The sequence below is a fragment of the Hyla sarda genome, chromosome 1 (assembly GCF_029499605.1).
Source record: "Hyla sarda isolate aHylSar1 chromosome 1, aHylSar1.hap1, whole genome shotgun sequence".
In the NCBI taxonomy this organism is placed as follows: Eukaryota; Metazoa; Chordata; class Amphibia; order Anura; family Hylidae; genus Hyla; species Hyla sarda.
In genome coordinates this window covers 431153294-431166318 of record NC_079189.1, presented here as the reverse complement: position 1 = coordinate 431166318, position 13025 = coordinate 431153294, and the positions used below count along the sequence as shown (strand labels likewise).

At 45.3% G+C, this 13025-nt stretch overlaps 1 protein-coding gene across 6 annotated transcripts in view; it reads left to right on the top strand.

The window, feature by feature from the left end:
• The window catches only part of CIT (citron rho-interacting serine/threonine kinase), a 174613-nt gene that overhangs the window by 128219 nt on the left and 33369 nt on the right, over positions 1-13025 (top strand). For all 6 annotated transcript variants that reach the window (XM_056529852.1, XM_056529823.1, XM_056529836.1 and 3 more), the window contains 7 exons: positions 6619-6723; positions 7292-7432; positions 7512-7619; positions 7708-7870; positions 10535-10699; positions 10832-10969; positions 11088-11268. In XM_056529852.1, coding sequence (XP_056385827.1) covers positions 6619-6723; positions 7292-7432; positions 7512-7619; positions 7708-7870; positions 10535-10699; positions 10832-10969; positions 11088-11268 — 1001 coding nt within the window. The remainder of the gene's footprint in view (positions 1-6618; positions 6724-7291; positions 7433-7511; positions 7620-7707; positions 7871-10534; positions 10700-10831; positions 10970-11087; positions 11269-13025) is intronic.

Below are 13025 nucleotides of genomic sequence, written 5' to 3'. Positions count from 1 at the left end.
TACGCCCTCACACCCTGGGCCTTAAGGACCCAGGGCATATCCATACGCCCTGGCGTTTTCCGGTCCCTGCCGCACGCCGGGCAGAGATCGGAAGCGAATGCTTGCTGAAATCCTTCAGCAGGCATCCAGGGCAAACGCCGAGGGGGGCCATGTCTGATTCGCAAGGGGGGGGGGGCGGTTACTTCCTCCCGCCCTGCCCGGCCCCTGGAAGTCCAGGGAGGACGGAAGGAAAACCGGAGGACGCGGCGGGGGACGGGGGAGTGCTGGGGCCCGGCCCCGGTACTTACCTCGTCCCTGAAGACCCGGATCCCGGTGGCGGAGAAGGCGGCAGCGGCGGCAGGTGAGTGGATCTTCGCGGGAAGCGATCTGGACTGTGAAGCGATCTGGACTGCTCCATCTGGTCCCCTTACACTACAACTCCCAGCATGCCCAGACAGCCCTTGGCGTCTGGGCATGCTGGGAGTTGCAGTTTTGCAACATCTAGAGGTCCACAGTTTGGAGACCACTGTGCCCTTCCAGATGTTGCAAAACTACACATCCTCAGCATGCCCTTACTGTCCAGGCATGCTGGGAGTTGTAGTTATGTAACATCTGGCCCTTCAGATGTTGCAGAACTACAACTCCCAGCATGCCTGGACAGTTTTGGCTTACTGGGAGTTGTAGTATTGCAACATCTGGGAGGGCACAGATTGGGAACCACTGCATTAGTGGTCTGCAAACTGTATTCCTCCAGATGTTGCAAAACTACAACTCCAAGCATGCTGGGAGTTGTAGTTCGGCAACATCTGGCTCTAAAGATGTTGCCGAACTACTACTTCCAGCATGCCTGAGAATGTTTGGGAGTTGTGGTTTTGCAACAACTGGAGGCACACTGGTTGGGAAACACTGTCTGTTTCCTAACACATTGTTTCCCAACCCGTGTGCCTCCAGCTGTTGCAAAACTATAACTACCAGCATGCACTGACAGACTGTGCATGCTGGGAGCTGTAGCTTTGCAACAGCTGGAGGTCCCCCCCCCCCCCCCCCCCAATGTACAGGGTGCATTCACATGGGCCGGGGGCTTACAGTGAGTATCAGGCTGCAAGTTTGCAATGCAGCAAATTTTGCGCGGCAGCTCAAACTCGCAGCGGGAAACTCGATGTAATCCCCCGCCCGTGTGACTGTACCCTAAAAAAACTACACTACACTACACTAACACAAAATAAAATAAAAAGTAAAAAACACTACATATACACATACCCCTACACAGCCCCCCTCCCCAATAAAAATGAAAAACGTCTGGTACGCCACTGTTTCCAAAATGGAGCCTCCAGCTGTTGCAAAGCAACTCCCAGTATTGCTGGACAGCCGTTGACTGTCCAAGCATGCTGGGAGTTTTGCAACAGCTGGAGGCACCTTGTTTGGATATCACTGCCGTAGAATACCCCTATGTCCACCACTATGCAAATCCCTAATTCAGACCTCAAATGCGCATGGCGCTCTCTCACTTTGGAGCCCTGTCGTATTTCAAGGCAACAGTTTAGGGCCATATATGGGGTATCTCCGTACTCGGGAGAAATTGCCTAAAATACTTTTCATTTTGACAAGAGGTAAAAGGGGGAAAAAGCACCCCAAAACTTGTAATGCAATTTCTCCCGACTATGGAGATACCCCATATGTGGGCGCAAAGTGCTCTGGGGGCGCACAACAAGGCCCGGAAGGGAGAGTGCACCATGTACATTTGAGGTGATTTGCACAGGGGTGGCTGATTCTTACAGCGGTTTTGACAAACGCAAAAAAAAAAAAAAAAAAACACATGTGACCCCATGTGCAGTGAGAATTTACACCCCACTGATGTCTGACAGATCTTTGGAATAGTGGGCTGTGAAAATGAAAAATGTTGTACAGCCCACTGTTCCAAAGATCTGACAGACACCAGTGGGGGGTAAATGCTCACTGTACCCCTTGTTACGTTCCTCAAGGGGTCTAGTTTCCAAAATGGTATGCCATGTGCTTTTTTTTTTTTTGCTGTCCTGGCACCATTGGGGCTTCCTAAATGCGACATGCCCCCCGAGCAAAATTTACTCTCAAAAAGCCAAATATGACTCCTTCTCTTCTGAGCATTGTAGTTCGCCCGTAGTGCACTTCAGGTCAACTTATGGGGTACCTCCATACTCAGAAGAGATGGGGTTACAAATGTTGGGGGGTATTTTCTGCTATTAACCTTTGCAAAAATGTGAAATTTGGGGGAAACACATTTTATTGACATTTTTTAATTTTTTTTTACATATGCAAAAGTCGTGAAACACCTGTAGGGTATTAAGGCTCACTTAATTCCTTGTTACGTTCCTCAAGGGGTCTTGTTTTCAAAATGGTATGGCATGTGTTTTTTTTTTTTTTTTTGCTGTTCTGGCAACCATAGGGGCTTCCTAAATGCAACATGCCCCCCAAAAACCATTTCAGAAAAACATACTCTCCAAAATCCCCTTGTCGCTCCTTCGCTTCTGAGCCCTCTACTGCGTCCGCCGAACACTTTACATAGACATATGAGGTATGTGCTACATTGGACTACAAATATAAGTATACATTTTCTCCTTTTACCCCTTGTAAAAATTCGAAAATTGGGTCTACAAGAACATGCGAGTGTAAAAAATGAAGATTGTGAATTTTCTCCTTCACTTTGCTGCTATTCCTGTGAAACACCTAAAGGGTTAAAACGCTGACTGAATGTCATTTTGAATACTTTCAGGGGTGCAGTTTTTATAATTGGGTCATTTGTGGGGTATTTCTAAGATGAAGACCATTCAAATCTACTTCAAACCTGAACTGGTCCGTGAAAAATAGAAAATAGAATATGTCACGAAAAAACTGTCTCGAAATCAGAATGATAACTAAAAGCATTCTAGAGTTATTAATGTTTAAAGTGACAGTGGTCAGATGTTCAAAAAATGGCCGGGTCCTAAGGAGTAAAATGGCCGGGTCCTTAAGAGGTTAATCTATTACATAATTGCTCTAATGCATTACACTTATTATAAGACATATTAGTTTAACGGTATTTCACTGGCCCAAGAATAAAAAAGAGACCCTGCAGTTTACCTTTACAATGTGTTTTTTTTTTTTCTGTGTTCTGCTTCCATGTGCAGCCACTGTGCTGCCACAAGCTACCTGGTAGCCACGATCCCTGCATGCGGCTTTAAGCCTGGAATGCGGATGCCACCTTCAAGAAGTGAGGCGACGGGTGAAAAAAGAGTTCTTTATTACCCCTGGTAAGACTCACAGAACCGCTTCCGTCGTAAGTCCTCCTTCTGGTTCTGCGAACCTTTGGTACCAACAAAGGGTCCAGCCAGGCGCCTTCATGGGAAGAGGGTTCCTCTTTCCGATCCCATTCCTCCCGGAGGTCGGCTATCCGTTCCGGCCGTTTGGCGACCCCATCAGGCACCCGTAGGCCTTCCTCGGCCTGAAGGGTCCCCCCCACCCGTCGACCTCTCTCGGGTGGTTGGGTCGCCTCTTACCGCCGGGATGCCTGGACATGCAGCTTCAGGGGAACGTTTTTGAGGTTTATTCCAACCTCTCTGTGGTCTCCAAGAAAGGCGTTTCTGTTCGCCCAGTCTTGGTTCTCGAGTATCTCAGCCAGTATTTTGTGTTCCCATCGCGAATGGAGTCTCTCTGTTCAGTGCTGGCGTCCATGGTTCAGGGGGAGTTTTTGTTCCTCGGTGGACATCAGTATGCCTGCCTCCACATCTCATTGTTTCCCGCTGCTCTGCAGTTCCGGACGGTCATTTTCTATTGTGGCTATCCATTTCGGTCTGGCCACTTCTCCGTGGACCTTTACCAAAGTCCTGGCGCCTGTGATAGCCTTTTTTTGCGGACAACAGTTGTTTCCGTGATTCCTTATTTGGACTACCTCCTGATCTGAGCTCCAGCAGGACCCAGATCCTGGAGAGTCTTAGTCTCAACCTCCAGACCTTGTCTCACTTCGGTTGGATGGTCATTTGGGACAAGCCCAACCGCTCTCCTGGGGCTCCAGTTCGATGCGGCCTCTGCCCGCTTTCAACTCCGCCGACTCTTTCAAGAGTCTGATGCCTTTGGCACCCTGCTCCAGTTTCCATTCGCTTTTGCATGGATGTCCTGGGTCGATTGGCGGCGGCCGTGGAGGCCGTGCCATTTGCCCAGTTTCATCACCGACCTCTTCAACTGGTGATTTTCTTCCGGTGTGATAGGTCTCCATTGTCTCTCGGCCACAAGATTGTTCTCTCTCGTCAGTCTTTTTGGTCCTTTCTATGGTGGCTTCGTTTTCCCCCACATTTTTTTTCTGGGGTGTCCCTTCCTGTCCATCCCTGCCTGTCTGTCAGGCTGGGGAGGTGTTTTCAGGGACCGCCCGAGAGATCCTGGGTTCTCTAAGTGAAAGGTGTCTCTTATGGCTGTCACCAATTAGTTCACCGTTGCAACTGAGTCCGAGCGATCCTCTGTCAGATGCCGGCTCGGAAGCCTCGTCCACCAGTTCACCAGGGGAATGTGAATGAGTAGAGGCAGTCCTGGAGGGGGGCGACCCTGACCGGGTACGCAGCTCTGGCGTGGAAGAGCGGCGACTCCAAGAACGTCCTCTGGAGTAGCGACGTTTGTGCCCAGATGACGGGGGGCGGGACCCACGAGGGGAATGCTCACGTCTATCTGAAGACTCAATGGAAGAGTCAGAAGAGGCACCCCTAGTACGCTTGGGAGAGCGTGAAGTATGTGAAGACGAGGAGCGGGCCCTCTGAGGTCCTGCGCAGGGAAGACCCCTTCAAGGCGGACACCACTTCCCGGGAGGCCTCAGCCACCGAACGGGAGATTTGGGTCAAGTCAGCCATATACTGGGTCAGGGAAGAAACCCAGGCTGGTGCAGCGGCTGAACCCATTGGGACCGAAAGGGCATCAGGGGGGTACCAAGGGGTCTGGGGGAGCAGTGGAGCAGGCAGGGCAAGTGGGCTCAGCAGAGCCAGACATCTTGGTATTACAGTGCTTACAGACAAAATAAGTCCCTGAAGTTCCAGGTTTCTGTTTAGAGGGAGGAACAGCTCTGGGTACGGACATAATGTGGAAAAAGACAGGAACTTTCTCACCCTAGTCTGTGTCCCCTGTCAGCTGCAGTGAGGAGAACTCGCTCCGTGCAGCTAGAGTGCCTGAAGCAAGGCACTAATTAAATGACCCCTTCTTACTGAAAATCGTGCCCACGGCGCTGATTGGAGGCTGCTTCGCGCCTCTGAGAGCTCCCAGCCCTGTGGGTGGAGCTATAGACCGGTCGAGAAGAACTGCAATGGCGCCCGCTCCTTGTCCTGAGCGCACATGTCAGCCGCATATGCGCTCGGAGGAATAGAGCGTGCGGCCTAAACGCCGGCAGAGACTGCCAGAGAAAGTGAAAGTAAGCTGGCGCTGAAAGCGCCCGGCCCGAACCAGCATCGCGGCTGTCAGCCGCGTATAAGGAGCTGCCGGCAAAGTGAAAGCAAGCCGGCGCGGAGAGCGCCTGGCCCGTAACAGCGCCGCGGGTGACAGCCGCATATAAGGCGCTGTGGACATAGTCGCACTAAACACACACACACATAAAGTGATGTGCCCCGTATATTACAGGCCCCCTCAGATTCCACTGCTCCCCCAGAATAAAAGTGCAGCCCCTGTATAAGCCAGCCCCATAACCTGAAAGGTGGGCCAAAATCAGGGGTCTCCAGAGGTTGCATGTCCGTACCTATGTAGAAAAGGGGGCAAGTACTTACCTCAGTCAGAAGAACTTACCTAATGGAGTCTTCAGTGAAGTCTTCAGTCAGCTTTAGTTACCTGCATCACGCCTGGCTGCAATGCGCGAGCGAGGCAAGCAGGGAAATAGGGGGACCCGTACCCATGAGGTACCAACCCAGGCGCTGACCGTTGGCGAGGGGGGGTGAACAACGCATATACGCAATGTCTGTGCCCCCTTACTCGCAATGGGGAAACAGGGAACTGGAGTCCCTGAGTCCCCACCTGAAAACAGAAAAGAAAAGGGAATAAAAAACTAACACGTCCCTATACTAGGAAAATAAAAAATCAGAAGACCTGGTCTGGAGAATTCCAGCCCATGTCCACCTCCTTCAGACACTAAGCTTAAACTGATTAGCAAAGAGCCTGAAGGCGGATATATCCTGCTAGGAGGAGCTGACTTTTTTTTATTACCATAGTGTCACACCTCCTAGAGATAGCAGCATACACCCACGGTCTGTGTCCCCCAATGGATCCTTGGAGAAAGAGATTTTAAGGTAAGTAAACAAAAATCTCCTTTTTTCTCACTAGTAATTTAGTGTCTGTACTGTATAATAATTACAACCTCACAGTAGTAGAAATCTGTCTGTGCACTTCTTGAAGAATTTAAGACACACACTGCAGCCAATCTGAGGCAGTTAGGCAGCAAGGGTAGAAAATGAGCAGCAGCTTGAACCAGTGATGAAACAGGAGGTGTTTTAGACTACCTCAGACTCCCCAAATGCACTTTAACCCTAATATAGATGAGCTAAAAGGCAGGCAAAAAGCAAGAGCGGAGGATAATAAATATTAGTAATATTCCACTAACTTGCATATCATTTTTGAGCTCCTGACTGGAGACTTGCTTTAAGTATTTCATCCATTCTACAGCTAAATGATCTGGAGAAGAAACACGCAATGCTGGAAATGAATGCACGCAGCTTGCAACAGAAACTTGAAACTGAACGTGAACTGAAGCAACGACTTCTAGAAGAGGTATGAGGTATCTCAGCATATCAGCCTCTATTACTCTGTAACATTGCCCTCAAAACATGTTATGACATATGTGTAATAAGACTATTCACAATTTGCAGAAAACATGGACAGCCGACACCTTTTCCACAGCTTGTAGTACATCTTTCCATGTCCACTTTATTTATGTATTCGTAACTGGACACAAAGGCTCTTTTCACACTGCGTTGTGCGGTGTTTGTTGAAGATATATGTTTGAATAATTCCCCAACATATACCTTCTCTGACGTATGATTATGACAGATGGCACTTTGTGACATCCCTCACACACACATTCCCATGTTAAAAAACAAAACAAAAAAAAAAGTACCATACAGTATACATTTTTTCTGCTGTACGATTTTGTGAAATATCGCAACAGCCTACTCTACTCCATTAAGTTTAGCTAATACGCCTGGAAGTTTCCCAGTTGGAAAATAGCCAAATATAGTTATGTATATTTACCATTATGATAAATGCCTTGCATCATCTGTAGAGTGTGCTTTAAAGTTATGTATTTAGACCACTGAAGTGTCCTGTTTTATATAAACAGCAAGCTAAACTTCAGCAGCAAATGGACCTTCAAAAGAATCACATCTTTCGTTTGACTCAAGGACTGCAGGAAGCATTAGATCGAGCAGATTTACTAAAAACAGAGAGAAGTGATTTAGAATATCAGCTGGAGAACATGCAGGTAGGCATTTTGTGATATAACTCTAAGGTATCAGGTTGGCCAGTACACCAGAGGAAGACATGTAGTATTTATCTTTTAGGCTCTCTACTCTCATGAAAAAGTAAAGATGGAAGGGACCATTTCTCAGCAAACTAAACTTATTGACTTCTTGCAAGCAAAAATGGATCAACCATCTAAGAAGAAAAAGGTGAGAAAATACTATTTGCATACACCTCTATTGTGTATTTTTTATGAGCTTAAAGCATTTTAACAAAAATAGTTGGGCTATGTTGCAGGGTCTATTTGGCAGGCGCAGAGATGACCCCAATCAGACATCACAAGTTCCTTTACAGTACAATGAGTTAAAGGTAGCGCTGGAGAAAGAGAAGGCGCGGACAGCGGAACTTGAGGAAGCACTACAAAAAACAAGAATAGAATTGAGGTCTGCCAGGGAGGAAGGTAAGTTTGGTCATTCCTCATTGATAAGAAGGATTTCTGTTGTCTTTTACAATGTCTAGTTTAAAATAATCGCCTATTTAGTAAGTTCAAGCTAAGTATGTATTCTTATGTATACACATATGGCCAAGTGGTATAAGACAATGTAGAACCCAAAGGTATCTCCTTTTGTTACTCTATTTTAATTGATTCTTATACCTCCATATCTGATCCATACAAAATCAAATGGGAAGAGGAATTGGGTATGCATTTTACTGAACAGCAATGGTCCGTTGCTCATTCAGTAGTCCTTCCATTATCCCGGTGTATCAATCACTTGGAGAACACAAAATACTCCTATACAGATGATACCTCACCCCCCAGAGACTAGCTAAATTTTCTGAAACTCCTAGTTCATGCTGGCGATGCGCAGAGGAGGGTACTCTCTCCCACATCTGGTGGTACTTCCCGAAACTATTGCTTTTTTGGAGAAAAATAGGCAAACTTCTGTCACAAATATGTGGTTTCCCAATCATCTTATTTAGTTCGCTAGCAATCCTTAATATTAACCTCAACCTCTACTCCCATCATCATAGAACTATCATACTACATACTTTATTGGTGGTCAGATTGAAAATAGCTCAAAACTGGAATTCCCCGAAAATACCCACCTTGACGGAAGTGATAGCTGGAATCAATAACAATTGCTGGCACGAGTATAAAATCGCAGAAGACAGACTGTCCTATTTCATATATAGATGGGATGTCTGGATGCATAGCAAACACAATTTGGTCCAACTGTAACGGGTCTTCCTTACTGAAGCATTTTCTTTTACTATGCCTATACTACTTTTGCTCTACATTCATAGTCCCGTGGAGCCTGCGATTGTAATCATTACTTAATACCTTGTAAAGCGAAGGTTGTAATTTTTTATGTTGTTTTCTTTACAAGCTTCATTTACCTCACAATGTAATCGAAAGGATATGTTATTCCTACTGCCTCTCCTGTGTGAGATGGCTCTTCTTTTTGTTTTTTTGTAAACCTTTTTTTTTTTTTTTGTCAAAAAACTGATCAATAAAAATTAAGTTTAAAAAAAAAAGACAATGTAGTACCAAAAAAGAAAGAAACAAAACCCCTATATAGACCAAAAAGTTAAGTAAAAACATTTCATTTTATTAATTCAGTAATAGTACATAAAATTACACATACAGCAATGGGCATAGAAAGAAAATATGGGTACTGGGGAGGGGGATAATACTCTACGGGCACACAGATAAAGGGCCCTGTATAGCATGCATATACTGAATGACAGTTCAAAAGTGCAAAAAGGTATAAAAGTGCATATTATAATAGTGGCTGGAATCATGGATGAACATATATACATAAGGCATTAGAAACACTCATATACTTCGTTGTATCCCATAAGACCATATAACCGCTGTTGTACTACATAAAGTGAATAGTGCACCAAATATATATATATCAGCATATGTAAACAAACCATATACGTACAGGTACATATAGGTGAGTACAAGTACAAAAAGAGCATGCAGAGAATATTGCAACCAAAAGTGGTATTGCCCCAGTTACCCATCACACCTGCAACTCGTTTCGCCTAGCAGGCTTTGTCCAGCAGTCTAGTTAAACCAAGATAGCCGCTGAAATGGAAACATTAAGCTGCTCATACACATAAAATAGATGTTGACTGAATGCTCTTTTGGCCAACATCTATCTCTTTTGATCCCCCTTACATACACACACTTGACTTTGCCAAGCCTGCATGTGTTCCCCATGGGGACAGGGGAGAAAGCCAATAGCAGACTCCTCTGGCATCAACTTATTTTCCAGAAACTAAATGGATTGAACAGTTAAAGTCCAACCTGAGGTCTGAAGAATTAAGAGGTATTTATCATATCTAAGAGGCCTGGAGAGGGGAATAGTGGAGATTTGTGCATTGATTGACATACCAGTGATCATGTGTATCCATAGTTCAACACATTTTTTAACCTTGGCTTTTTGTCTCTGATTCTCTCATAAAATACGTGTCTCTATAATGTGTGAACATACCCTTAAGGTTATATGTGTTGGTTATATGTGTTTTTGTTCTTTCTGGGAAATGGAAACTTACTTAAAAGTGGACTTATCTACAGGTGTTTATTGTAAAAAGTAAGGGCATGTCTATATAGGGCTTTTGACACTGAATCTGTGCATAATGTGCCTCTCATTAGTTAATTTACCACTCCAGTGCCGAGATATCAAAGTTTAAAAAGAGATACAAATTAGACTTTGGAGCCTACTGGGCATTCCCCTCGGCTGCTGGTACCTAGCTGAGTTTTGCGGCTTTACCAGTTTGTCACTCCCCTCATTGTCCTGGTCACCTCCTCTAATCCGCGATTGACAGCCACTAGCTCTAGCAGCCAAGGTAATGCCCAGTGGGCTCCATAGTCTATAATTGAATATATTTTAAACTCTAAAAAATCGGCACTGGAGGGGACAGGTTACTAGGGGTATGTCCTTACTTGATATGCTAAAAACCTGCTGACCAGCCTGCTTTAAGCATTGAAGCTCTGTACAGATGTTGATCAACCCTCCTTAATATCTAGAGAGGTGTACCTGTTGGTCACTGTCTATATATGTATGACAAGTATATCCTCTGATACCTGTTTGTGTTTCAACCTATTCTGCAGCTGCCCATCTGAAAGTGGTTGATCATCCTCTTCCATCTACACCTGGTACAGCAAGGCAGCAGATTATTATGTCTGCATTGGTAAGGTCTCCAGAACATCAACCAAATGCTGTCAGCTTGCTAGCTCCTCAGTCCAGCCGTAGAAAAGAATCCTCTGCCCCTGAAGGTGAGAATGTTTGGAATGAATGTGCCAGTAACTGCATATGATGACAGTCACTTCTTTTATTTTTCAGAGTTATCTTTGCTTGATTTACTGCACTTTTGCATAAAAAATTATAATATATTTTGGTTTCTGCAGAGTTCAGTCGCCGCCTTAAAGAGAGGATGCATCATAATATTCCTCACAGATTTAACGTTGGTCTTACCATGAGAGCAGCCAAATGCTCTGTATGCCTGGACACTGTGCACTTTGGGCGCCAAGGAGCAAAGTGTTTAGGTAAGAACAATTTATAGATCTTATATAACCATAACACATGAAACATTGGTAAGGGTTTGTAGACACACTAGTTAATTTTTGTGTAGCATTGTTAACATCCATCTCTTTTTTCTATAAGAATGTCAGGTCATGTGTCACCCAAAGTGTTCCTCCTGCCTCCCAGCTACATGTGGCCTCCCCGCAGAATATGCTACACATTTCACTGAAGCCTTTTGTAGAGAGAAGATGAATTCCCCAGGGATGCAGGTGAAGGAAGTGATTGGCTCGGTTCGCCTGGAGGGCTGGATGAAGATCCCAAGGTTTGTCAATTTCTTTAGCAGATTGTAATGTCCTGAAACAAATTAGTATTTTACAATCTAACAGAGAATGTTCACTATTAATTCACTCTGGGAGTTGATCTCATTGTGTCATTGCCTCTTTTTTTTTTTTTTTTTATAATTTTCAGGTACAGTTATAAAGCAGTTTGGTCTGGTTTTCTCCCATACCATAACTACGGTATATTACGTTTGGGATATGAGGTGTTTTATATATATATATATATATATATATATATATTGGGGTGGCGCTTAACATAAGAGCCCCATTTGATAGACTTCAGATGTCTGAGAGCTGCAAAAGAGAGATGCACTTACATAAAAACGAAGAGACCCGGCCGCTCGACAGGTGGTAAACGGAACGCCTTCTGAAATCGTTTAGCGGGCATACCGTAGCGTCGCATAGGGGGTTCCTGAGAACCCTCAAACTCCCCCCCCCCATGTCGTCAGTTCAGACCAACGAATCGCGGTGTTTACGGGACATTCGGGTCTCCGGTGACCCGATGACCTGGAAAAGCAGGATGATCAGGGGTGTATGAGACACCACCAATCACCCTCTGTACGTAGCTCTGTCATAGCAGTAATGCCACCCCCAGGACCGCAGTGATTGGTCGGTCGCAACGATCGACCAATCACTGGCAGAGAGGGGAGGGTTAACAGCACGTTGCCCCTCTCTGCTCACCCACACTACGTGTGCTGGTGAGCAAGACTGTGCCCCGTGCTGCCATCTCCCCTCTGGTGTAAAATCAAGTGCCATCCTTTGCCATCCTGTGGCATCAGGCTCTTTAGTGTATAGGTACAGTTTTAGATTAGGCAGGGACAACTGTTAGGAGTAAAATAAAAAAAAGAAAAGAAAACAAATAAATATTTTTTCCCTGCAGTGTATCCACCTTAGGTGTCTGAGGGTCTGGTCCGCAGCACCTTCTGCTGTGTGGCCCTATAGGGGTGCTGCAGTCTGCCCCCAACCTTTTTTGGGGCACAGATTTTTTTTATCGCTAACTCTGTAGCTGGACCTCTTCACTATAAAAGAGCATCTGGCAACTGTTAGCGAATTGCCCACCCCACTGCTGATCAGCATTTTTTCTGGTTTGCAGGAGCTTGTTAGGGATTAGTTTTTTTCTTTTTGTTACTTTAGCACCTTTTTTGGGGGAGTTTGCAGTCCGTGCCACCAGCAGCAGGTCCGTGCTGTGTGGAGGGACCTTACCCCTGTGTGCAGCCTGCCCTGAACACTGATCGGGATTTATCACTGATCAGCGTGTTTTGGGGGTTTAGGCAGGTGCTTTTTTTTTTTTTTTTTTTTTTTTTTTTTTTAAACTTGCGCTTCCACTAGCCGATACCTCTGCTTGTGGAAGCGCAGGTGACGTGCAAAACAGTGCTGTCCCGAGACCCCGACCCTCTTCACCCTGCCCACTGATGTTTTATTGATGCACCGTATCCTACAATAAAGTGACCTCTGAATGGTGAGTGCTGGCTTCTGTATTTTCTTCTTTTCACAATAAAGTAGAATATGTTGCGGAAAAAAAAATATCTAAGAATCTGTATGATAAGTAAAAGCATCCCAGAGTTATTAATGCATAAAGTGACACAGTCCCTAAGGGGTTAAACTACATGTAAATACGGTAAATAATATATCGTAAACTACTTCTTTTAGCCAGAACTAATCTTTCCAGCACCTTTAGGACAAACATCCTAGACTCTGCATTTTTCCAACACCCTTCTCAACACAAACTATAATAATGTCC